This window comes from Symphalangus syndactylus, chromosome 16 (assembly GCF_028878055.3).
Source record: "Symphalangus syndactylus isolate Jambi chromosome 16, NHGRI_mSymSyn1-v2.1_pri, whole genome shotgun sequence".
Classification (NCBI taxonomy): Eukaryota; Metazoa; Chordata; class Mammalia; order Primates; family Hylobatidae; genus Symphalangus; species Symphalangus syndactylus.
Genome location: NC_072438.2, coordinates 12,766,844 through 12,789,019, shown reverse-complemented (window position 1 = coordinate 12,789,019; position 22,176 = coordinate 12,766,844). Strand labels below are relative to the sequence as shown.

The 22,176-nt window shown below is 60.1% G+C and overlaps 1 protein-coding gene across 1 annotated transcript; it reads left to right on the top strand.

Moving 5' to 3' along the window:
- Positions 1 to 1,235: 1,235 nt before the first annotated feature.
- Positions 1,236 to 20,901, top strand: LRPAP1 (LDL receptor related protein associated protein 1). The gene is made up of 8 exons (XM_055245702.2): positions 1,236 to 1,511; positions 8,601 to 8,745; positions 13,299 to 13,420; positions 14,507 to 14,627; positions 15,278 to 15,436; positions 17,264 to 17,346; positions 18,576 to 18,752; positions 20,433 to 20,901. Exons 1-8 carry the CDS (start codon positions 1,305 to 1,307, stop codon positions 20,493 to 20,495), a joined length of 1,077 nt encoding a protein of 358 aa, XP_055101677.1. The 5' UTR covers positions 1,236 to 1,304; the 3' UTR covers positions 20,496 to 20,901.
- The last annotated feature ends 1,275 nt before the right edge of the window (positions 20,902 to 22,176 follow it).

The window sequence follows — 22,176 nt, the reverse complement described above, 5'->3', positions numbered from 1 at the left end:
ACGAGGCTGAAGCAGTCACAGCCTTGCTCAGCTCTCTGCACCGGCTCTCTACCCCCACTCTCCTTTCCTAGGAGCACCCCCTCCATAATCACCTCCACAGGAATTCCATCTCAGCTCTGCTTCCAGGAAACCTGACCCAAGACAGAGGTTGTTGCAAGGGCAGGGGCCACAGGCATCCACACCAGCCTCTGTGCGTTCAGTCTGTGAGGGGCCTGACGTTCCCCATGCACTCCTCCTTAAAGCCTACTCGACCCTGGGGTCTGCAGGCCAATTCCTCGCGGGTGCCTTCCCTTGTCCTGGCTGCCACTCCGCTTCCTTTGCAAGCTCCTTCTCGCACCCTTGCGCTGGCTCCCTCCAGAGCGCTCCATCCCCTGCCTACTGTGCCTTCGTGGGTGGTCCCCAGATCTGTCTCCTCTCCCCTGGACCCCTCTGCCCCTGACTGGCAGATCTATAGAGTTCAATGCCCCTGGAGGGCTCCACGTCCATTCCACAGGGACCCGGACTCTCATCTCCTCCGGAGCGTGCTCTACCCGGAGACCTGGCATTGGAATTGGCCCTGCCAGCTTCTGTTTCCCGCGCTACCTCCAGGGCACTTCCCAACTCACTGGCCAAGCCCCCAACGAGCGGTCTATGCTAACTTTGGCTCTGTGGATTTCCTAGAGTGTCGTGGGTTGGGGAAAAGCGCGCGAAGTCCTGCCTTGCAGCAGGCGCTTGGGGCGCGCATTGGGGCAGGGGCCCCGGGACGTGGAGGGACGTCTGCGCGGCCCTGCGTCCCCGGGACAACCCGGCCTGCGCTCACCCGCGGCCAGGCGCTTCGCGGAGGGCAGAAGCGGGCTGGGCCAGGCTCCTCAGCGCCAGGCCGGGGCCGCAGTCCTAACCCCGCAACGGCACCGGGCACGCAAGAGTCGGTCTCAGTGCGCGTGAAGCCGGAGCATTATCAGGCTCAGCCAAACACGGCCCGGTTCCTGGGCTTTCCGCTCTTTCTGCGGGGCAGAGGGGGAAAGAAGACTCGAGTCGTGCGGGCTCCGGGCTCTGGGTGAGGCCTGGTCCCTGCTCCCGCCCGGCCACCCTCATTCCCCAGTTGTATCCCCAGCCTGGGTATGCAGCCTCGGGCCGCGGCATGGTTGCCTGGGAAACGCTTGCGCCTGCGCAGGGCTTCCTGGGCGCTGGAGTCCGGTCGCTGCTGCCGGCCGCGCACGGAGGAACTACAATTCCCAGGAGACCGCGCGGTGGGTGGGGCGGGGGTAGTGGGCGGGGCATCGGCCGGCTAGGGTCTCTCCGCGCAGCACCAGTTGCAGAGGAAGATGGCGCCGCGGAGAGTGGGGTCGTTTCTGCGCGGGCTCCCGGCGCTCCTCCTGCTGCTGCTGTTCTTCCTCGGGCCCTGGCCCGCGGCGAGCCACGGCGGCAGGTACTCGCGGGAGAAGAACCAGCCCGAGCCGCCCCTGAAACGCGAGTCCGGAGAGGAGTTCCGCATGGAGAAGCTGAACCAGCTGTGGGAGAAGGCCCAGCGGGTGAGCGCGGCCCGGGGGCGGTGGAGCGGGGCCTGGGGGCGGGGGCCGTGGTTGGGGGCGTTGGAGCGGGGCCCGGGGGTCGGAGGCGGAGGGGGGGCGCAGGCGCCCCACGCGCTCTGTCCTTGGCACAGCCTCCCCCAAGTGTCAGGTGGGGCACCCCGACCCCTTCTGCAGCGGGAAAGGTACCCGTGCTGGCGGCGACGCCGTGTGGAGCAGGTAGCGGCCGGCACCCCGAGGGTCAGTGTCGCCCTCCCCAGCCTGGGCGGCCTGCCGACTCGAGCGTAGGGGCAGAACCAGGCTAGATCACGGGTCCCCTGCCTCCCGAGCCTTTGCCTGTTCCCTCAACCTTATCTCCCTATGTGGGGAAACAAGAAAAACAAAATGTTGGGTAGGAAGACGTGTCCAGGGGCAGAAGGAATCCCAGTAGCAAGCCCGTGCTTGTTTATTTGAGCGAGAAATGAGCGGAGGAGATGGGATCGGTTTAGAGCACATAAAACGCGACCTTGGGAATGCTTAACAGGGCGCTTACCAGACCTCTCCTTCATTTGAGAGATGAGGGTACGGAGGCCCCGAGGGGAAAGGGCACCCCCAAGGTGGCTCGGCCAGTGGGGCCCCCGGGACAACAGCTTCCTAATTGGTGCGTGACCCTGTGACCCTGGGCCAGCTGCTCTCTTCATTAAGATACGGTTGCTTCATTTGTTAAGTGTTCCTGAAAACACCTGAAATGGGTGTTTTCGAACTATGCCGACCATCTGGGCCTCAGTATCTCATCTCAAATGCAGGAGTCAGATTAGGTCTCTGTCTCAATAGTCTAGTTTTAAGCATTCCTGAGTCTTTGAGAGGGAAAGTAAATGATTTGCAGAATAAGAAGGAACTTTTGGAACGAAAAGGGAGAGGAGAAACAGGTGGGGGAGGGACAGACGGTTATAAGACTGCGTGGGGATAGGGATTGACACCTGGGCATCAGCTCCGCAGGCCCTTCCTGAACTCCTGGGACCAGCAGTCAAGCCCCACGCGTAATGTTCAGCCTGCGGAGGTGGGAGAACGCTCTGGGCTGGAGCCAGGGCGGCTTCTTGGAGGAAGGGATTCTGGAGGGGCTGGGGACACGGCTCGGTTTGGATGTGGTGATGGCCTCCCAGCAGCAGGGAACAAGTGTGACCAGGAGCAGCCGGGGTGCAGTGCTGCCTCCCCGTGCCCGCTGCGCTGGGCATCTGTTGAGTGGGTGGAGTCCACCCTCCCCATGAGGAATGGGGAGCCCGAAAGAGACTCCCTGACCAATTGGAGGGGCCACTGAGGAAGTGCACTCGGGCCCAGGAACCCCAGCGGCTCCCTTTGCTTTTGGGTCCTGGCCCAAGTCTTCCACCTGCCCTGCAGGGCCGCCCTGGTGCACTCCACTTAGCTGCAGCCACCTCCAGCTGGTCGTCCGTGTTTGTCAGCCCAGGTGCCCTGCAGCGGTACGCCTGCCCTCGGGCTGCGCCTGCACCGGTACGGCTACCCTCGGGCTGCCCCTGCACTGTCCCCCGGTGCTGGGTGCTCCACTCATCTGACCGGTTTCAGTCTTGGGTTGGGTCATTTCTCCTGAACCTCCCCTGAGGTTCACTGGGCACCGCGGTAGGGCGAGCTGCTCACCTCCACTTCGGACTGAGCCTTGGACTAGATGGTCTTTCGGGTCCCTTTAAGTCCTGAAGTTCTAGTTGTGTGGGCAAGTCTTTTTTTGCTGAACAGAATGTGAAGTTCTTCGAGGGTGAGAGTGTTTTGGGGGATTTTGTGTGTTGTCCCCCCTTCCAGAGAGCCTGGTACTATGGCAGGCAGGCCTGCAGAGCCCATTCGTCTTGATTTTCCTTCCAGATAACGGAAGCTTGGAGGGTGGCGGTGCTGTGAGGGTGTTCTATCCTGGAGCCGAGTGTGCAGGCGGCAGACCCATCCTGGTCTTTTTGAGGTTATCACTGGCGGCAGTGCATCCCGGGTGGTCTTCGTGCTGTGGCTCTTGCCGCCGAGCATGCCAGGGCCCAGGGTGGTCAGGAGGCAGAAGGAGCCACAGTCAGCTCAGACGTAGGGGCAGAGAATTGTTTGTGCAGTCACTGCAGTCGGCTTCTTACCCCACCTGACTCGCCACTCTAGGTGGGTATCAGACGGAGACGGGGTCTTGGATCGCCACCTGGAAGATAACGGAAGCGAGGGCTGCTTTTTCAGAGAAGCACATCCCGCCCGGCACTGCAGCCGCTGCTCTCAGCCTCCTGTGACCTGCGCTCGACAGCCAGGACGGTCTTGTCCTTTCTTTGGTTTGCTTCATGAAAACAATGCGTCCCTGTTTTCTGCATGTAAAGCCACATCCTGGCATATAGGATTGCTTAGTGTGTCAGTAGGCATAGGGTGAAGGGAGCGTCTCAGGAAACCTTTGCCTTTGATGAGTTTGGGCTGTGAGACCTGCCTTGAGGCGCAGATAGGGGTGGGTGCCGCCAAGAAGATGCCGAGACCCGCTTTAGTCAGGCGAGACCCGGCCGGGGGGTGCTGCTTCATCCTCTCGAGCGCCTTGAACCTTGACTTTGTGTGAACTCTCCCAGTTCCTCTTTCACAGGTGGGCTCCGCTGTGTTGCAAAACTCCTGAGCAGAGGCTGTCCCTGGAGCTTTGGAGGTCGGAGGCCGTGCAGAGCCCTTGTGCTTGCAGATGCCTTCTGAGGACTGCCTCTTCAGAGCTCTGTGTGTTGTGTTGATGCTGAGGAGTAAGCCCCAGGGTCCGCATGGTCCGGCTGCGGCGCTCAGGGACACACTCGTGTACCTCTTGGCCTGGGCTGCACGGTGCCATGAGCTCAGAGTGCTTGGCCGTAGGTCCTTAGTTTTTTTGGTTTTGTTTTTTTTGTTGTTGTTTTGTTTTTTTGGAGACACAGTCTTGCTCTGTCACCCAGGCTGGGGTGCAATGGCGCGATCTCGGCTCACTGCAACCTCCGCCTCCCAGGTTCAAGTGATTCTCGTGCCTCAGCCTCCTGAGTAGCTGGGATCACAGGCATGCACCACCACGCCCGGCTAATTTTTATATTTTTCATAGAGATGGTGTTTCACCATGTTGGCCAGGCTGGTGTCGAACTCCTGGGCTCAAGTGATCCTCCCACCTCTGCCTCCTAAAGTGCTGGAATTACAGGCGTAATCCCAGGAGGCACCGCACCCAGATGGTCCTTAGTTCTGACACAGATGGTGACTGCAATGAGAGTGTGTGAAGAATTGTTCTCAGAGGTCTGAAGAGTGGAAACTGAGGTCTGCAGAGAGGAGCCCTCAGAGCCCCACCCCATCTCTCAAGCGTTCTCCCTGGCTTGAGAAGGGCCTCTGAGGATGGGCCAGCCAGCAGCCTCCATGGGCACCTAGGACTTGCCAGGCCAATGCACAACCTCACAGCAGCTCAAGGCGGGTACGGCCATGCCCTTGTCCATGGAGCTCAGGTGGAAGGAGCTGGAGCACAGTGGCTGGGCTGGGACAGTGCAGCGCCACCTGCTGTGGTGAGACAGGTGCAGCGTGCCAGGAAGCCTTGGTCACCACCACAGCCTGCTCCTCAGGGTGGGTGCCTTGCATTCTGGCATGGGCACTCAGGTGAGCGCTGGGAGGATGGCATGTGCCCTCAGAAGAGGTGGTCCATTGGCGGTCCTGGTGGCATTGGAACCTGCTCAGCCTGAACTGTGCTGTGTGTGCAGGTTGACACCAGTGGTTTAGCTGTGGACCCTGGCCTGGGTTTCCTGGGGCGTTGAGAAGCAGCAGCAGGTTGTTGGAAAGTTCCAGAATGCTCTGCTGGCACGCGGGTGGTGCTGTGTGGGGAAGGGCCGCTGCTGAGGTCCCGAGCAGTGCTGGGCCCTTAGGTCTGGTCAGGAGGACATGGTCAGCTCCGCTTGTGTCTGAGGACACAGGACCAGAGTCGTTTGTTCAGCTGAGCCGGCTTTCTTCCCTGCATGTGTCCCCTGGTTGTTGATGATTTGCCTCACTGCTTCAGGTTTGACAGGTTATTTTCTGCATTTGGTTTCCACAGGGTACTTCTAACTTGATGCGTTAACATTTAACTTGAGAGAGGTGAAAGAATCCAGACATGGGGTCTGGGGGTCTGCACGTGACCTGCTGGTCTTACTCTGCATGGAGCTGGGGCTGCTTTCCATGATGGTGCCGCCAGGCTGGCCCCTTCCGCGCTGAGCACTGGCAGCCACATATCAGGGGAAAGGAAGCTGGCTTTTGTGAGACATGCAGTGTGAAATTTAGACCCCTTGTTGCCTGAGAGTTGGGGAATCAGAGGGAGAAAATGACTTCCCCCTGTGGGTTGCAGTTTTTACAGTCCGCGAAGCACCTGCCCTTGATTCTCCCAGCACCCTGGGGAGGCAGAGAGGAGGAAGCCAGTGAGGACCGCAAGTTACAGGGGTTGGTGCCTGGCTGTGAGCCTGCCAGGACGGGCCCAGGACTTCAGCAGCCCGGGGTCTTCAGCTCCGCTTTCCAGCGGGCAGCCCATGGGCAGTCACGGGACACCTGCCTCCTCTCGCCTGCAGCCAAAGAGGGCAGACCCGGGGCCCCTCAAGGCCAGCACACACTTGAGAGCATGGGCCTGGATTGCCTGCCCCAGGGTGCTGCTTCTGGCTCAGAGCATCACTGTGGGCCTCGCATCTCGGACCCTCCCGGGCAGTGCAGCGTGGTAAGTAAGACGCCTACAGGGTAGCAGCAGCCACAGGGAAGTAGAGATGGAAGCAGACCTGTTCCTCCAGGAGTTTGGGTCACAAACAAGGTAGGCAGATGTGGGCTCCCCCTCCTCCTGAGGCACAGACTGCCCCTCCTGAGAGTTCAGCATCACTCAGGTGCCTCATTGTCCTGGGTCCTCCTGCTGGGAATGCTCAGATGAGACCTCAGGTCTCCTAGGGCCTTCCAGTGGACGCTGCAGGCGAGTGTCCAGGGCACAGAGGGGCACGGGGTGGAGCTCTGGGGAGAGGGGCTGGGTGGATGGGGCTGGCTGGGGAAGAGGCACGCAGGTAGCGCGGTGTCGAAGGCTGCCAGGGAAAGGGTTTTCAGGTCGGGAAAATCCTGGAAAGCAGCCCCTGTAGAGATGGGGGCGCAGAGCATCTACCAGGAGGGCCCAGACAAAAGATTGCCCTGGGACCACCCACCAAGGGTTAGAGAACCTTCTAGAGAATTAGAAGCTTTCCTCTGCCCTAGGCCCTGCCATTCATTTTGTGCCTACCGTTTGCTATCTTTTTACTGTTGGGGATCTTGGCTCAGTGATCTGAATTTGTCCCTAACTAAATTTTAAACTCCTGGAGGGTGGGGCCTGTGTGGCTAGGGCGGCCGCAGAGTCAGGCTGGGCTTCTGAGAGGAGAGAGGGTGGAGCTGACAGCCCCAGCACCCAGCTGGAGACAGGGCCTGTGGTCAGGGGTCTCCTTCCTCCCAGGCCCAACACAGACTGAGCTGCAGGGAGCAGGATGGGCTCAGTCTAGATACAGGCAGAGTGAGGTGAGGAGGTTCCGGAGTGCAGGGTGTGCCAAACACACAGAATTAGCTTCGTGCGAGTCTCGAAAGAAACATGTGGCCCTGCACAGCGTGGACCTGAGGGCCGGGCCTCCTGAGGTCTCAGGCCACAAGGCGGTGTGGGCCGTGGGACACTGGGAAGGCAGCCGGCTCTCGATGCTTCCTGGGGGTGTTCACTGTTTTACGTAAACTTTATTGAAATATAACACACATACTTTGGATACTAGCTTGTGTTGTATTTATGTTAGAAAATAGCTAATGAAATATAGATAAAAGATTAGTATTTCAAACCTCTAAGGGAAAACACTCCATATTGAAACACACATGATCAGAGACAGGCGTTAGGTGATGGGCACCTGGTGCTCAGAGGCAGGAGCTGGGGTTCCCTCCTAGAGCCACGGGCAGCTCGTGAGGACCAGCCCCAGGGGAATGTGAGAATGCAGGTGCTCAGGGAAGGGGACCCTCCTGAGAGCCGAGAGATTTGGGGGTCTGCACTGCACAGTGCCCAGCACTTCTTTTGCTGCAGGACTCCGCAAAGGCTTGAACGTGCTGGCGTCATGACAGGCATGTGGTGCAGCCTCCCCAGTTAGCCAGGGACAGCACCCTCTCTCCGTGAACCCCGGTCCCACCTCATGACACGTTCTGGTTCGCGCAGCTGGGCTGCTCTGCACGGAAGAGCCTTCGCTTCCCTGAAGGGCTTGCCTGCCCCAGCGCACGCCTCTTAGCGGCCGGGCCAGCCCCGAGGCCAGAGTTGATGAGAGCTGGCCGGTGGGTTTCATTCTGCTGCTTGCCTCGGCTGCCTGGCTTTGTGGCCCAGTCATTCTGACGTGGGGACACTCTTGGTCTAAATCCTGTCTTTACAACCAAAAAGCAGTGTGCCCAGCGGTCACCTCACTTCCTTCTCTCCCCCAGGGTCCCAGAGCTGGGAGGGCAGGCGTGGGATGAAGGAAGTGTGGCCTGCCCTGCGGAGAGGTATGAGGGTGGGGTGGGGAAGTTCCTCAGCCCCAGTGCGGCAGCTCGTTGCGGGGCCCTGCCTGTGTGGTCTACGCCAGCAGGTAAGTGAGAGGGTGACAGATTCCTGCTCCAGAAGGATCTGGGGCTGTGTGAGAACCGTCTCAGCAAGACAGTTCGGATCGTGGTACACTTGAGAGGTGGTGACTAAGGGTCTTTGGGAAATGAAGATGGGGCAGATCTGAGATGACTGATTTTTTTAGAGAAGAATTTCTAGGTGTCTGTGTCCTTGCAGTGGTAATGCAATGGGTATCTTCTTCCTGCCCTGTTTATCCGGGTGCCCGATGACTGTCCCCAGGTGCTAGGGTGGGTGTCCTGTTACAGCCAGACAGGAATGAGCAGCCGCTGCTGGTGGGGAGCCCCTGATGGACTTGGGGTTTCCACATCGTGTATACAGACAGGCCTAGAGACTGGTGTCCATGCCGCGTTCTTGTCTAAACCTGTGGGGTTTGAATCCTGCTGACGGTTACCCTGACTCCACCTCCTCCTGGTCTCCCGGCACTTCCCGGTGGCCAGCCTCCTCCGAGGTCAGTTTCCCGCTGTGTCCTGGTCCGTCCTGCTCATGGCTCACAGGTTCCTCCCCTTCGTTCGCAGCTGCATCTTCCTCCCGTGAGGCTGGCTGAGCTCCACGCTGATCTGAAGATACAGGAGAGGGACGAACTCGCCTGGAAGAAACTAAAGCTCGATGGCTTGGACAAAGATGGGGAGAAGGAAGCGAGACTCATACGCAACCTCAATGGTACGTTCGTTTCTTTCCTAATGCAGGTCGAGTATCCCTCTTCCTAAATGCTTGAGAGCGGCAGTGTTTTGGATGTCGGATTTTGTTTTTGGATTTGGGAATATTTGCATTATGCTTAATCTGGATATCCAAAATGAGTCTTTCCCCTGAGCATCCTGAGTGCCCAGAAAGCTTAGGATTTGGGATGGGGGGGCTCACCCTCGTGAGGGAGGTGGCCACTGGCCTCAGTGGTTGGGGGGGCTAACCCTCATAAGGGATGGTGGCTGCTCGCCTCAGTGCTGTGGGCTACGCCTCTGACTCCTTGGCTCTTGGCCAAGGGGCCCATTGGGCACAGCCTGCAGGGGGCTCTCCTGCAAGCACAGATGCGCCCTTGGCCGTGGTCTTGGTTTGCTGTCACAGGTGCCATTGGCACGCCAGAGGGAGGGCCAAGGCAGGGGCACTGGGTGCAGAAAGGGGCCAGAGGACAGCAGGAGGCTCTGTCACCCAGAGGAGGAAGCAGGTCTGCCCTAGCATCTTGAAGTTTTGGGGACGTATTCCAGATGTTGTCAGAATAGCTTTCTAAGTGTCAGAATGGACACTTAGTTGTGATGCAGTTAGTGAGCCCTTGTCCCTGTGGGTATTCAAGAAGAGGCAGGACAGTCGCCTGCTTGGTACCAGCATACAGAAGACAGATGTGTCCTCAGAGCCAGGAGGGTTTTAAATGACAGAGTTGCGACTATTCCTTTTGGACCCCTCTCCTCTGCCATCCTCCCTCACCACGGGCCTGTCGGCAGGGCACTGCCGGGCAGAGGATGCACACCAGGTGGGCCCGTGGAACTGGGGTTGGGGCTGCTCCAGGGAGTCGAGTGCTCAGCCGCCTGCTGTAAGTTATGTGTAGCAGCCCTGGGAGCTGTTGCGCCTCCACCCAACTGCTGTCCCTGGGCCTGACCCTAGGCACCCCTTCCCCAGTCCTCTCCCCCGCTGCCACTGCTCCCTGTGTGACCTGGGCCCCCCGGCACAGTCCCCCGCCCCCCACCTCCGTTTCCTCCTCCTATCTCACAGGACGGTGGTTGTGAACCAAGTAGGATACTCCCCACTGGGGGTGGGGGTGGCTGCCATGGCATTTGTTGCTGTTGTGAGGGTGGCCCCAGAGCCCTGGCTATGTCTGGAGTCTGCTGTAGCCCTGCTTTTCACATGCGCTGATGGCCTCAGGCATTGCAGCGCTCGGGTTGTCTCTGGTAAGGAGAGGAGGTGTCTGTGGAGTTCCTCCTTAGGCCTGATGCTCTAACACCTACTTCTCAGAACTCTTTGTCGTCCCATTGACAGGCTCAGAGAGGGTAATTTGTCTGGAGTTGCAGAGCCGAGTAGTGCAGCAAAGATTTGGAGCCAGGGTTTTCTGACTCCTGAGCAGGCGGTCTGTTCCCAGCCACCCCTCTTCTCCCATTGGCAGGCATCAGTAGACATGTCATATGGCTGCATCTGGGTTAAAGACAGAGGCCCAGCTTCATTTTTGCTGGTTTATGCCACCATGTTCAAGAGTCTGGGTGGGACATAAGCCAAGACATGGCGGCAGGGACTGCCTGGAAACAAAGACATGGCTGAAACAATTCGGGATGGTCGCATCCCCACCAGCGTGTCTAGTGGGCCATTCCCAAGGGCCAGGAAAGAGCCTGTCCTGGAGGTGCACCCCAGGAAGAAGGGACTGGCTATGCAGCAGGGCAGCATTCGGGGCCTGGAGGAGACGGAGGAGTTTGCAGGGGGCACAGAAGTGGGCTAAGGACCAGCTCCCTCCTCCAGGCCAGGCAGTGTCCTTGCAGGGTGTCCAGGTCTGTGGCCCAAGTGGAGCTGTCTTGTTTTCTGCCGTTGCCGAGTGACCTGGCAGAAGACTTAGTGGGACTCTAGGAGCCGGCGTCCCAGAAGCAGACCCTGCCCACACTCAGGAGAGAGGCTTGTCCTGGCCAGCTGCCCACCATCTTCTGGGTGTGGCCCCTGGACCCCCGAGGTCCCCAGTGCCATTATCAAGTCTGATACCACACCTGGGGGACACGGACCCACCATAGCCAGGTGTGCCTGCGCTTCGCACCCCCCATGCTGAGGTCCACCCTGAGACAGACGGGCCACGCTCCACTCCGCCCTGCCCTGCTCTGCTCTGCTCTGCTCTCCTCTGGGGTTCGCTGCTGTCCTTACCCCCACCGCGCCCCCAGGGCCACTTCCCTCCCCAGGCAGGGGGTGTGGGGCGGCCTCCGTCCTCCCCAGGCAGGGGGTGTGGGGCGGCGTCCATCCTCCCCAGGCAGGGAGTGTGGGGCCATGTTCGTCCTCCCCAGGAGCTCTAAGGGCTCGGTGCTCCTGAGGCCACCTCCAGCTTCAGTGCTCTGTGACTCTGTTCCATGCAGAACCCAGCACCTCCAGAATCCAGAACCTTCCATAGTCCCTGCTGCTGATTGCAGCCTTGGACACTCTGCCTTTTGATGGGGTCTGACCAGCTACTTTAGGCTCTGGCTCAGGGCTTTTGGCTCCAGCTAGGAAGCCTCAGAGCCCCAGGACGTGGCCCACCCTCCCTGTCTCCCCCTCTCCTCCTCTCGGCCTCAGGGTGCACAGCCTCAGTGCTGCCTGGCAGTGGCTGGACTTCGGGGGCTGGGCGGGGCGGCCTTCACAGGCAGGCCCGGCACTGGCTTTCTACAGCCAGGAGGCATCCAGGCCACTTTTTTAAAAAGTTTGTGTATTTATGTATGTATTTATTTCATTTATTTTCTCTTCCCCCACAGCCGGTATTATTTATTTAATGATTTATTTATTTTAAAAGACGGGGTCTCACTTTGCTGCCCTGGCTGGTCTTGAACACCTGGGTTCAGACGGCCCTCCTGCCTCGGCCTCCCAAAGTGCTGGGATCACAGGCATGAGCCACCGCGCCTGGCCTAAAATAGTTATCTCAGGTATAAATTCCCTGCCATGGAAGACAGGCGCGGCGTGTGGTTGAGCTCTGAAGCGTGCATCTACGGGACCCGCGCCCAGCGCCAGCAGCTCTTGACTGCTGTCAGGAGAGACGGCTTTCCTCAGGGACAAGACCACAGGCTGGTTTTTCACGCTTAGGAAGATCACAAGCGCTTCCAGGCTGGAACACGAGAAGCACACGCTGCGTGTGGCCTTGAGACCCCCGTGGCCCAGGCTTCTGGACGGAATGAGACAGGAGGGATCTGAGGCCAGGGTGGCGTCGATGAGAAAGGAGGCCTGAGGTTTTTGGGGTGTCCCTGGAGCAGGGACACTCCCCAGGGCTGGCAGTGACAGAGGATGGACCTTTGGGAGAGGTGCGGGGTGGGACCTGCTGAGCCCGGAGCATGTGGAGGCCCCGCTGGGAGTAGTTCTGTCCAGTAGGGTCACCGGTGAAGGCCCAGAGGAGGTGCTGGGGTCCGGGAGTCACCGTCTGGGTGAAGAGGTCCTCGGGGTGAGGGGAAGTGTGAGGCGAAGGGAGGCTCCATGCCCAGCATCTTGGGAGACGCCCACACGGGGCCCTCTCAGCCCAGAGGGGAAGGCAGGACCCCATTCTGTGGGAGGCGGGGCCCTGGGAGAATTCCCCCTGTCCCCAGGAAAGGGCAGGCAGCAAGCCCACCACCAGCTAAGGAGGCAGGCGGGGTTGCATGGGCCCTGGATTCCAGGGGACCTAGTAGAGGGCCTGTCGCACAGAGCCACAGCGCAGGGCTTGGAAGTGGGAACTGGGGCCTTGGGAGAGCTACTGCCGTGGAGGGCGAGGCCAGCCCCTAGGCTCTGCTCTCACGTCCCAAGTGCAGGACTTGTCCACAGCTGAGTCCTGTCGGCACCAGGGCCTGCGTCGAGCGCCTGCTTTCATATGTTGGCGGCAGCGTGTGGTGACAGACACAGCCCACAGATGCCGAGTTTCCCCTAGGGAAGCGGGGCTGGGGAGCACCGCGTGGGCAGATCCTAGAGGGCTCCCCGAGTGGCTGGGCCACAGCACACTGCAGACGAATTATTCCTCCCGGCTGCCACCAGTAACTTTTTGTTAGAAACTGCTGACACGTTTCTCCTTTAGAAACTTTTTCCTCCCAATAAATATAAGATGTGGGCTGTCAGAAAGCCCTGCCACCCTGCACACTCTGCAGGTGGCCTCTGCCCTGTGGTCCTTAGAGTTTTTGCCCTATGGCAACAGGTGAGGCTGCAAATTTTGTTCTTGAAAATCCATGCAGCTGGTCTCTAAAGACGGGCCAATCGGTAACCACTCTTACAGCCCAGCCCACCAGCTGCTTCCGACAGCTGCGTCTCGGGGACACAGCTTGATGGAGGACTCCAGCCAGTGTGTCCCTGGTAGGAAAGAGGGAGGTCCTGGGGGTGTCCTGTGAGTCGCCAGACCCGTTCCTAAGCGCTGGGAGACTGCAGCCCCCACGCTTGTTTACATTCTTGTTCTTGCCAGATCTCCAGTGGTCGTCCAGGAAACGGGTGAAAGGAAACTCCTGGAAGAGGAGAGGCAAACCTGTCTCACCCACTGCGGCAACCCAGATGTGTTGGCTGTTGACTGTTTTTCACAGGAAACCATATCAAATAGAACCTCCCCTCTCTCCTAGTCATCTTGGCCAAGTATGGTCTGGACGGGAAGAAGGACGCTCGGCAGGTGACCAGCAACTCCCTCAGTGGCACCCAGGAAGACGGGCTGGATGATCCCAGGCTGGAAAAGCTGTGGCACAAGGTACTCCTTGATTGTTTGCATACCTGGCAGAATTGGTGCCGTTACATTGAGTGTTAAGGCGGGGGGCTGTGAGAGGCAGTCTCTGCTCTGCATGGGAGCTGGGGTTTGGGGAAGTCTCGGGAAGACAGTGGCTTCCTAAGGAAGCCATTCCACTGTTTTTCTGTGAATATTTTCAGCTTTCCTGTTTAGAAAATTTCTTGCTCTTTGAGTAAAGGAGCTCTGTTTGGCCTGCAGCTGTCAGACCTTCAGCTCGGGTCATGTGTGGTTATGGGATCGTGACATAGCACGGGCTGAGTTCTTGACTCCGTGTTGGATTTTTGATGTAGTGAGTGGTGCTGTGGACGTCCTTCTGTGATTAGAAAGGTGCCCTCGTGTGTGGGGCTGGGCTTTCACCCTGTGCCTGGGAAGGGTGTGGGGTCCTGGTGCGGGGCCAGGCGCTGGGACCCAGCAGGGCCTGGTGGGCCACGGCAGGGTGTTTACCTGCTTCAGCTCCCCCATTTCCAGCGGCTCCTGCTCCAGAACAGTTTCTCTGGATCGCATTGATTTGGGGTCAACAGTTAGACTTCTTGTACCAGCCCAGTCGCAGCTCATTGTCCTTGGCCAGGAAAGATGGAGTCCATAGAAGGGGGCAGAGAGAGAGAGGGCCCTGTGTGGCCTCCCTGGACGTATGTGATCCACGTCACCCCACAACCGGGAGGCAGGCGGGATGACAATGAGGGGCTGGCAGAGGTCCCCCTAGGAACATGGCCTTGCTGTCCTCACCACCCGCAGCCAGGAGAGCCAGGCAAGCCCAGGGTCGCCAGGCTGCTGCCCTGTCCCCCTCCTTGGGATCTTCTGCTCCCCACCCCAGCCAGCTCAGTAGCCTTCCCCTGTTGAGTCTGGACACGTCCAGGAGAAGGGTGTTTGCCTGCCGGCAGCTCTTCTCCAGTTTGTTTTTTGTTTTCCTGCCCTTCTTGAGGCCAAGAACCGGGCCCAGCACTCACGTAGGCAAGGGCCTGCCTGGCCATGAGGAGTGGTCGGCTGAAGAGCGGCCCCAGCCACACAAGCCCACGGCGGGTTTCACTCCAGGCCTTGTTTCCCTCTTAGGCGAAGACCTCTGGGAAATTCTCCAGCGAAGAACTGGACAAGCTCTGGCGGGAGTTCCTGCATCACAAAGAGAAAGTTCACGAGTACAACGTCCTGCTGGAGACCCTGAGCAGGACCGAAGGTGCCCCCCGCCCCACCCCCTCCTGCCCCCCACCCCTCCTGCACCTGAGGCTCGTTGTGCTCAGTGGGCAGCCTCGGCTCCCCCCGAGGACACAGCAGGGGTGGGGAGGCAGCATTGGACCCCCTCTCCCAGGGTTCCGCCGGACTTGTGAGTGGGGAGGTTGCTGTGCAGGCAGGGCTGGCTCTGAGAGTCGCCCACCTGCATTGGATGAACCAAGTCTCACCGGCGCCTGCCCCCACCATGGGCACAGCCGCCGCCTTTGCCAGACTTGAGCTTCGCTGATGGGTCCTTCATTCTGGACTCGTGACCCTCTCCAAATGTGTGACTTTCCCACCCTACAAAGCTGGAGTAAAATGGAGGGTGACCCAGCAGAGTGGGGGCAGGGCAGGGGTCCAGAGTCAGCCCCCGGGGGACCCGTCACCACCAGGCACCACTTGGTGCGCGTGTCCCGGCGTCTCGCCTGTCTCACCTGGAAAGGAAGCTGTGCCAATGGTCGTTTCTGCGGCGCTGCAGGACCGCGGAAGGGGGATATCTTCAGCCCAGAAATGAGAGCGAGATTGAGCTCCCCAGCAGTGGGCATTCTAGACAGTGCTCTGGGCGGGCAGGGCGAGGACTCCCAGCCTCATGGCGTCCTGCCTTCGATTTTACAGAAATCCACGAGAACGTCATCAGCCCCTCGGACCTAAGCGACATCAAGGGCAATGTCCTGCACAGCAGGCACACAGAGCTGAAGGAGAAGCTGCGCAGCATCAATCAGGGCCTGGACCGCCTGCGCAGGGTCAGCCACCAGGGCTACAGCACTGAGGCCGGTGAGTGCCCGCCTGGGACTGTCGGTTCCCGAGGGTGGGGCTGTCTCTTGTTGTGTTTTGGGGACGAGCGGGCAGGTGCTTGTAGTGACAGGAACCTGGGCCTGTGGACGCAGCGGAGACCCTCGGCGCGCTCAGTCTACCCAGGGGTGGTCATGGGCCTCGCTCCCAGGAGCTGCTCTGTGAAGGTCACTCGCTGTCCCCAGCCTTGTTCCTGGAGACTGGCGGAGGGCATTGGTGGCAGCGGGCCTGGGAGCAGCCCCTCCCAGCGTCTCCCCAGCCTCAGCAGCACGGCCCCTACCATGCTGCTGTTGGCCAAAACAGAGACCACTTGTCAAACACAGCTCTGTCTCCATCTCATGCCACCCGCACTGTCCACCAGTCCCCCTCAGCCCGGCAGGGGCAGGACGCCCGCTGAGGCCACAGCTTGTGGTTCCATCTCAGTAGCTCAGTCTCACTCCACTGCAGGCCCTGAGTGGCCAGGCTCTGCACCACTGCTTCTTGCCCAGGACCCAGGCCCAGAGCCTTGTGCAGGGTTTACCAGCAGCCTGCTGGCCTCACTCACACAGCTTCCGATTCTGTACTTCATCCTCCACGTGCACACCGAGCGCCGGCTGCGTGCCAAGCCCTGCTCTAGGCTCAAGGAGGCAGCAGCCGCCGGGAGATGGCATCTGTGCCCAACTGGTAATAAGACAGCAGGGCTGGTCTCTGTCCCTGGTGCCAGGCAGAGCCACTGCCTCCTTTCCAGGATGGCCTGGCCAGAGGCAGCCTCCAGCACAGCAGTCAGATGTGTCCACGCGGGCCCATGTCCCCTTGGTTGGCTGTGCTGCTGTCACCTGTATGCCCTTGGGCAAGACCCCTCACCACCCACCCCCAAACCCAGGCTCCCTTAGCCTGACCTGGTGCTGGTGACTGTGTCAGCCGTAGGCTTTTGGCCGTAGTGTTGGGGGCTGGACCGCCTTGTAGGCCTGCGATGCAGTTTGCTGAGTGCCTGTACTGGAGAGACCCGGATGAGCCTGGCTACAGTCCATGCAGGAAAGGGCGACTCAGCCCCACACACTCCTCTTCCCACCTCGGGCTGTCCCCAAGGCGGTTGTGTCCAGCGGCAGTTCTCTTGCGGGTCTGCCTGGGCCTTCCAGCAAGCCCCACCAGCCCAGGGTCCTCAGGGTCCTGAGCAGGAAGGGGTCAGCAGAGGAGGGAGCAGGGGCCGCTGTTGCGGGGCTCCCTGGGCAGGCGGCTCTGGACTACTTGCTCCTGGATGGAGAGTGGTGACGGCCCCAGAGTCTCTCACTGCGTCCCTTCGTGAGCACCAGGGTCCAGGAGCCGTCATGGTTTGGCTCCTCCCAGGTGCCCAAATGTTTGACTTTCACGAGCACAATGTCCTCCTGGACACCCTGAGCAGGACCGAAGGGAAACGGCCTGTGCCTGCCTCTGGACCTGGCTAAACTTGCAGGCGCCCCCACCCGAGGTCCTGAGCAGCCTCTGCACGCAGGTAACGTCCACCCTCCGCCTCCTGCTTCAGAGGCAGCCAGGGCGGGCTGTGGCGCTTCCCAGGCTCTGATGGAGGCAGGTGTTTCTGGACACAAAGGAGAAGCAGTTGCTTGGCCAAGGGGACAGAGAAGCCACATTTCAGCGAGGTCATGTGAGCTACTGAGCAGATGCCCTCTGTGCCCCATAAGACTTTCAGTGCACGCACCCGTGTTTCACACACATGCAAGTCGCACCTGCACACCCTCATAGGCTCCACTCACACTCAGCGTGGTTGCCGCGGGACTGGCCGTGGTGTGCACCCTGGGTGCTGCTGAGGCCGCTCTTGCTCCTCCCCTGCAGAGTTCGAGGAGCCCAGGGTGATTGACCTGTGGGACCTGGCACAGTCTGCCAACCTCACGGACAAGGAGCTGGAGGCGTTCCGGGTAAGGAAACGCGGCCCTCTCCTTCGAGCTCTCTCCTGCGCTGAAGATTCTCTTGCAGTTTCCAAGTGAGGAAATGCAGCCCTCTCCTTCGAGCTCTCTCTTGAAGATTCTCGCAGTTTCTTCCTTAACCACTCAGTGAACCTGTTTGCGTTTTTTTTCTCATCTGCGTGGGAACTCGTGTTTCAGGGGCGGGGCCAGGCTCTGGAGGGAGGGGCTTTGGTTCTTTTGTCCGTGGTCACATCTGAGCGTGGCCTTGGTGCGGGTCCTGTGGATGGTCAACAGTTGGTCGGGACCCAGCCACAGCCTGGGGGAGGGGACCAAGGACACTACCAGGATCGTTTTGGGGTGTCGCCGCTTCCTGAGATGGAGGCCCAGGGAAGGAAGGAGACCACCTCAGGTGGCAGGGGCTCCTGGGGCGTGTGGAGTGCCAGATCATTCTGAGGGTGGAGAAGTCATCAGCTCGGTGAGCACCCAGCAGGGCTGTGAGGAGTGGGGAGTCCAGCAGGGGTCCTGGGTGGGCAGCCTTGGGCATGGTATCGGGCCGTGAGTTCACCCAGGGCCCCTATGGCTGGTGTCTGGTATCGGGCCGTGAGTTCACCCAGGGCCCCTATGGCTGGTGTCTGTCGGGAGGGAGGTGGGCGTGGTCCTGCCCTCCTAGGACTTGGGACTTCCCTGGCTCCAGGAAGGGCCCTTAGCACCTCTCCCAGAAAGGGGTCAGGAGCTTCCCTCGGGCTGGGGCACCTTAGCTGGGCACAGGCGTGTGCATGGGGCTTGGCAGGTGGGGCCACATGGAGGGCCCTGGGTCTGGAGTGTGGGGTCAAGGCAGGGCAGGGCACCCACAGGAGCAGGGACAGAGCTGCAGTCCAGCAGCAGTGGAGCCCAGGCAGGCTGGGGGCAGGGTGCAGAGGCAGCCACCACAGAAGCACAGCCCCTGGACATGGGGTCTGGCCGGGAACGAACTGGAGGCCCCCCAGATTCGGGGTGGGGGGGTTGCCATTTGCAGAGACAGGGAAGGGGTCGGCTTAGGGCTGCCGAGGCAGCGCGGGCTGGGACCCGTTGCTGGTGTGATGGCCTCCCAGCTGCTGCCCCCTCATAGCCCATGTCACCGCAAGGCCTGTCCTGCCCCAGGTATGGCGCCGTCCCTTGGCGTTCTTGCAGTTCACCCGGGACCACAAGATGGCGTGGCGAGCACGGGAAGGGAACACTCACCTGTGGAAACCTTGTTCCAGGAGGAGCTCAAGCACTTCGAAGCCAAAATCGAGAAGCACAACCACTACCAGAAGCAGCTGGAGATTGCGCACGAGAAGCTGAGGCACGCGGAAAGCGTGGGCGACGGCGAGCGTGTGAGCCGCAGCCGCGAGAAGCACGCCCTGCTGGAGGGGCGGACCAAGGAGCTGGGCTACACGGTGCGCGCGGGTGGGAGGCCACAGATCCCCCACGGGAAAGATGGGGCCGCCCACGTGCAGCCCAGGGCTTCCTGTAGACGGGGTGTGGGCCCCGCGCCATTGTCTTCCCTGGCCGAGTTGAACCCCAGGGCCACAAGTGTGTGGGGCACTGAAGGCCACGGCAGCTGTGCTAGGGGAGCCCCACGGGCTTATAGTGCAGTCCCCCGACCCTCAGGTGTGAGCGCAGGCCCTGGCAGGCCACTGCCTTGTCCTCCTGTGACCAGGATGGGGCGTGACCTGGATACCCACAGCCAGCCCACGAGTCAGGGCACTCTCCAGCCCTTGAGACAGGCAAGCCGCCTTCCCCACAGCCCCTGGGATGTGAGGAGAGGAGGGGCAGAGCCCAGGAGAAGCCGAAGCCAGCAGCACGGCCTTGCCACAGAGGCACAGAAAACCCTGGAAGCTCATGCCAGTTCCTTCTGGAGGGAGCTGGGGGTCAGGAACCCCATCTGTGCCTTTTAAACTTTGAACTGCAGGCATGTGTTACCGATTCAAAAATAGGAAAGGCCTAAAAACTAAACGAAGGCAGAAGTTCTGATAGGAGAGGGTGGTGCAGGTCTGCCTGGAAGAACGTGCAGGAGAGCAGCCTGCGGCCCTTGCCCGTGGGCAGGAGCTCAGGTCCAGGGTGAGCACCACCATGTGGGGTTTGCAGGGCGCTGCCGCGAGACGCGGGGATGGAATGCTAGCGTGCACCTACCTTCACCTGACCACGGCAAAGCTCGGTGTTGGTTAGGAAAGCTGTGTGGCGCCCACACCGTTGGGGCGGAGGTCAGAGGGCGGCTGAGAGGAGAGACCTTCGGCGAGTTATTCACCCTGAGCCATGGGCTTGTATGTGGAGAGGGAGGCGGCGCCCACGAGCGGGGTTTTGTGAGAATCTGGGAAGAGCTACGGTGGCCCTGGCCCAGGCTGGGCTGACGCAGCACCTGCTGCCACTGGGGTGGTATCTGTGGGGATGCTCTGGGCGGTTGTGATGTGAGGAGCTGGAGGTCCCACTCCTTCCTCCCAGGCCCTGAGGAGGAAGGCGCCTTTCCCAGAGCTCCGTCACAGTCTCTCCGGTCATTGCTTTTAAAAATAACACTGTGGGGCTGGGCGCAGTGGCTCACACCTGTAATCCCAGCACTTTGGGAGGCTGAGGTGGGTGGATCATCTGAGCTCAGGAGTTCGAGACCAGCCTGGGCAACATGGTGGAACCCCATCTCTAAATTAGCCAGGCATGGTGGTGGGCATCTGTAGTCCTAAGTACATGGGAGGCTGAGGTGGGAGGATCACTTGAGCTTGGGAGGCAGAGGTTGCAGTGAGCTGAGATCATGCCACTGCACTATAGCCTGGGTCACAGAGCGAGACCCTTTCAATAAGTAAATAAATAATACCATGGGCCTATCACAGAGGCCCTGAGCTTTCCACTTCAGCATGAACTGCTCCTGGCTGGTGGCTCTTAGCATTCTTTGGTGGGATTTTCTAGTTAGCACTGAGCTGCTTTTGTGATTTGAGCATTTCTGGATGGGTGTGGAATTGGAAAGTCAGATGTGCAGGGCTTGCGCCTTTTCCTTTTGGATCGCGCATCTCCCGATGTGAGGCTGAGCTCACAGAGCCGGCCTCGAGGCGCGCTGTCCCCAGCTGATGAGATGTTTCCGTCCACAGGTGAAGAAGCATCTGCAGGACCTGTCCAGCAGGATCTCCAGAGCTCGGCACAACGAACTCTGAAGGCATTGGGGAGCCCGGCCTGGCAGGGAAGAGGCCGGTATGAAGGACTTGGGCTCTTGGCCGTGGCATTTCTGTGGACAGCCTGCCGTGAGTGTGGCTGGGGCTGGCACGGGTGTCGAGGCAGGAAGGATTGTTTCTGGTGACTGCAGCCGCTGCCGTCGCGACACAGGGCTTGGTGGTGGTAGCGTCTGGGTCTGAGATTGGCCCAGCTCTGACTGAGGGGGCTTGGCTTCCACTCAGCCATCAGCGTGGCAGTCACCACCCCAGTGAGGACCTCGATGTCCAGCTGCTGTCGGGTCTGATAGTCCTGCTAAAACAACACGACTTACATAAGAAATCTTACACATCTGCCACCGGAAATACTATGTTCAGAGTCCTTAAAAAATAGAGTGCAGTGTTTAAACCACCCACTTGTTGGCTGGTCACTAAGTGTCCTGGCGGCTGGGGCCAGAGCCAGTGCTTGTGAAGGGGTCGCGTCATAGCCAGCTTCCCCTCTGGGCCCCATGAGTCTTTGCAGCCAACCTCCTTTTCCCGTGAGACGGCCTGGCCTGGTTTAAAGTCAGGAGCGCTTGAGTTGAGTTTGAGGGGAAGATGGCAGAGAGAGGAGCGTGTGGTTCCGTGGACAGTCAGAGACTGTGGCCTGGGGGCAACATCTTTCAACTCTCACCTCTGCAGCTCAGGGACCTCGGGAGACCCCAGTGAACCTGCAGGGCCTCCGTGTCCCTAAGTGTGCTGTGTAAATGCCCCATCTCACGGGGGTAGAGACAGCCATGGAGGCCTTCCTCTGACCATAGCTGATGGGCTGGCCGTTGCTCAGGTCCGGCTCCCAGCATGTTCCCATGTTTGAGCCTGGAAGAGGCTCAGGTCCAGCTCCGAGCGTGGTTCCCTTCCCGTGTCTGAGCCTGGAAGAGGCTCAGGTCTGACTCCGAGCATGTTCCCGTGTTTGAGCCTGGGAGAGGCTCAGGTCTGACTCCGAGCGTGGTTCCCTTCCCGTGTCTGAGCCTGGAAGAGGCTCAGGTCCGGCTCCGAGCGTGGGTCCCTTCCCGTGTCTGAGCCTGGAAGAGGCTCAGGTCCAGCTCCGAGCGTGGTTCCCGCGTTTGAACCTGGAAGAGGCTCCACCAGGCGTATTGTGTTTTGGCTGCAGCTGGATCTTGGCTTGACTGTTGAGATCTGCCAAACATTGGCTTAGCTATCATTTCTGAGAAAGGTCAAGGCTAGAGGCAGCATGTCGGGAGTTGGCGCATCAGGGTTGGAAGGGCCCCAGCGTATGGCATGTGAGTGCCTGTTCCTATGTGGAGTCCTGGGAGGGTGGCCTTCTGCCTGGCCCAGTGGCACCGGCCCCAGCAGTACCCCTGTGTCTCCCCTCCACACAGGATCCTCACCAGGCCGCCCCACGGTGTCCGCCATACTGTCCATCTCGGGCAGGGCTGGGGTGACCGTCCACTCAGACGTGGCCTCTGAGGCCCAGAGAAGCACTGTCTGCCAGGATCTCCACGTTGGTCCCGTCAGGGCTCTGAGCTCCAGGGCAGGAACCCATGTTCAGAGCACAGCCCTGGGGCCTTCACAGTCATGGGGGCGGGGGTGCAAGGCCTAGGGTGGGGCTGGGCCCAGGACACAGCGAGTAGTGGAGGTCCCTTGGCTCAGTTTGCCCTTTTCGGAGTCGGCAGCAGAGGGAACTCCC

Coding starts and splice junctions, on each gene's coding strand:
- LRPAP1 (XM_055245702.2), top strand. CDS start 1,305: ATGGCGCCGCGGAGAGTGGGGTCGTTTCTGCGCGGGCTCCCGGCGCTC. Junction 13,421..14,506: donor TGGAAAAGCTGTGGCACAAG/GTACTCCTTGAT, acceptor TTTCCCTCTTAG/GCGAAGACCTCTGGGAAATT. Junction 17,347..18,575: donor AGGAGCTGGAGGCGTTCCGG/GTAAGGAAACGC, acceptor ACCTTGTTCCAG/GAGGAGCTCAAGCACTTCGA.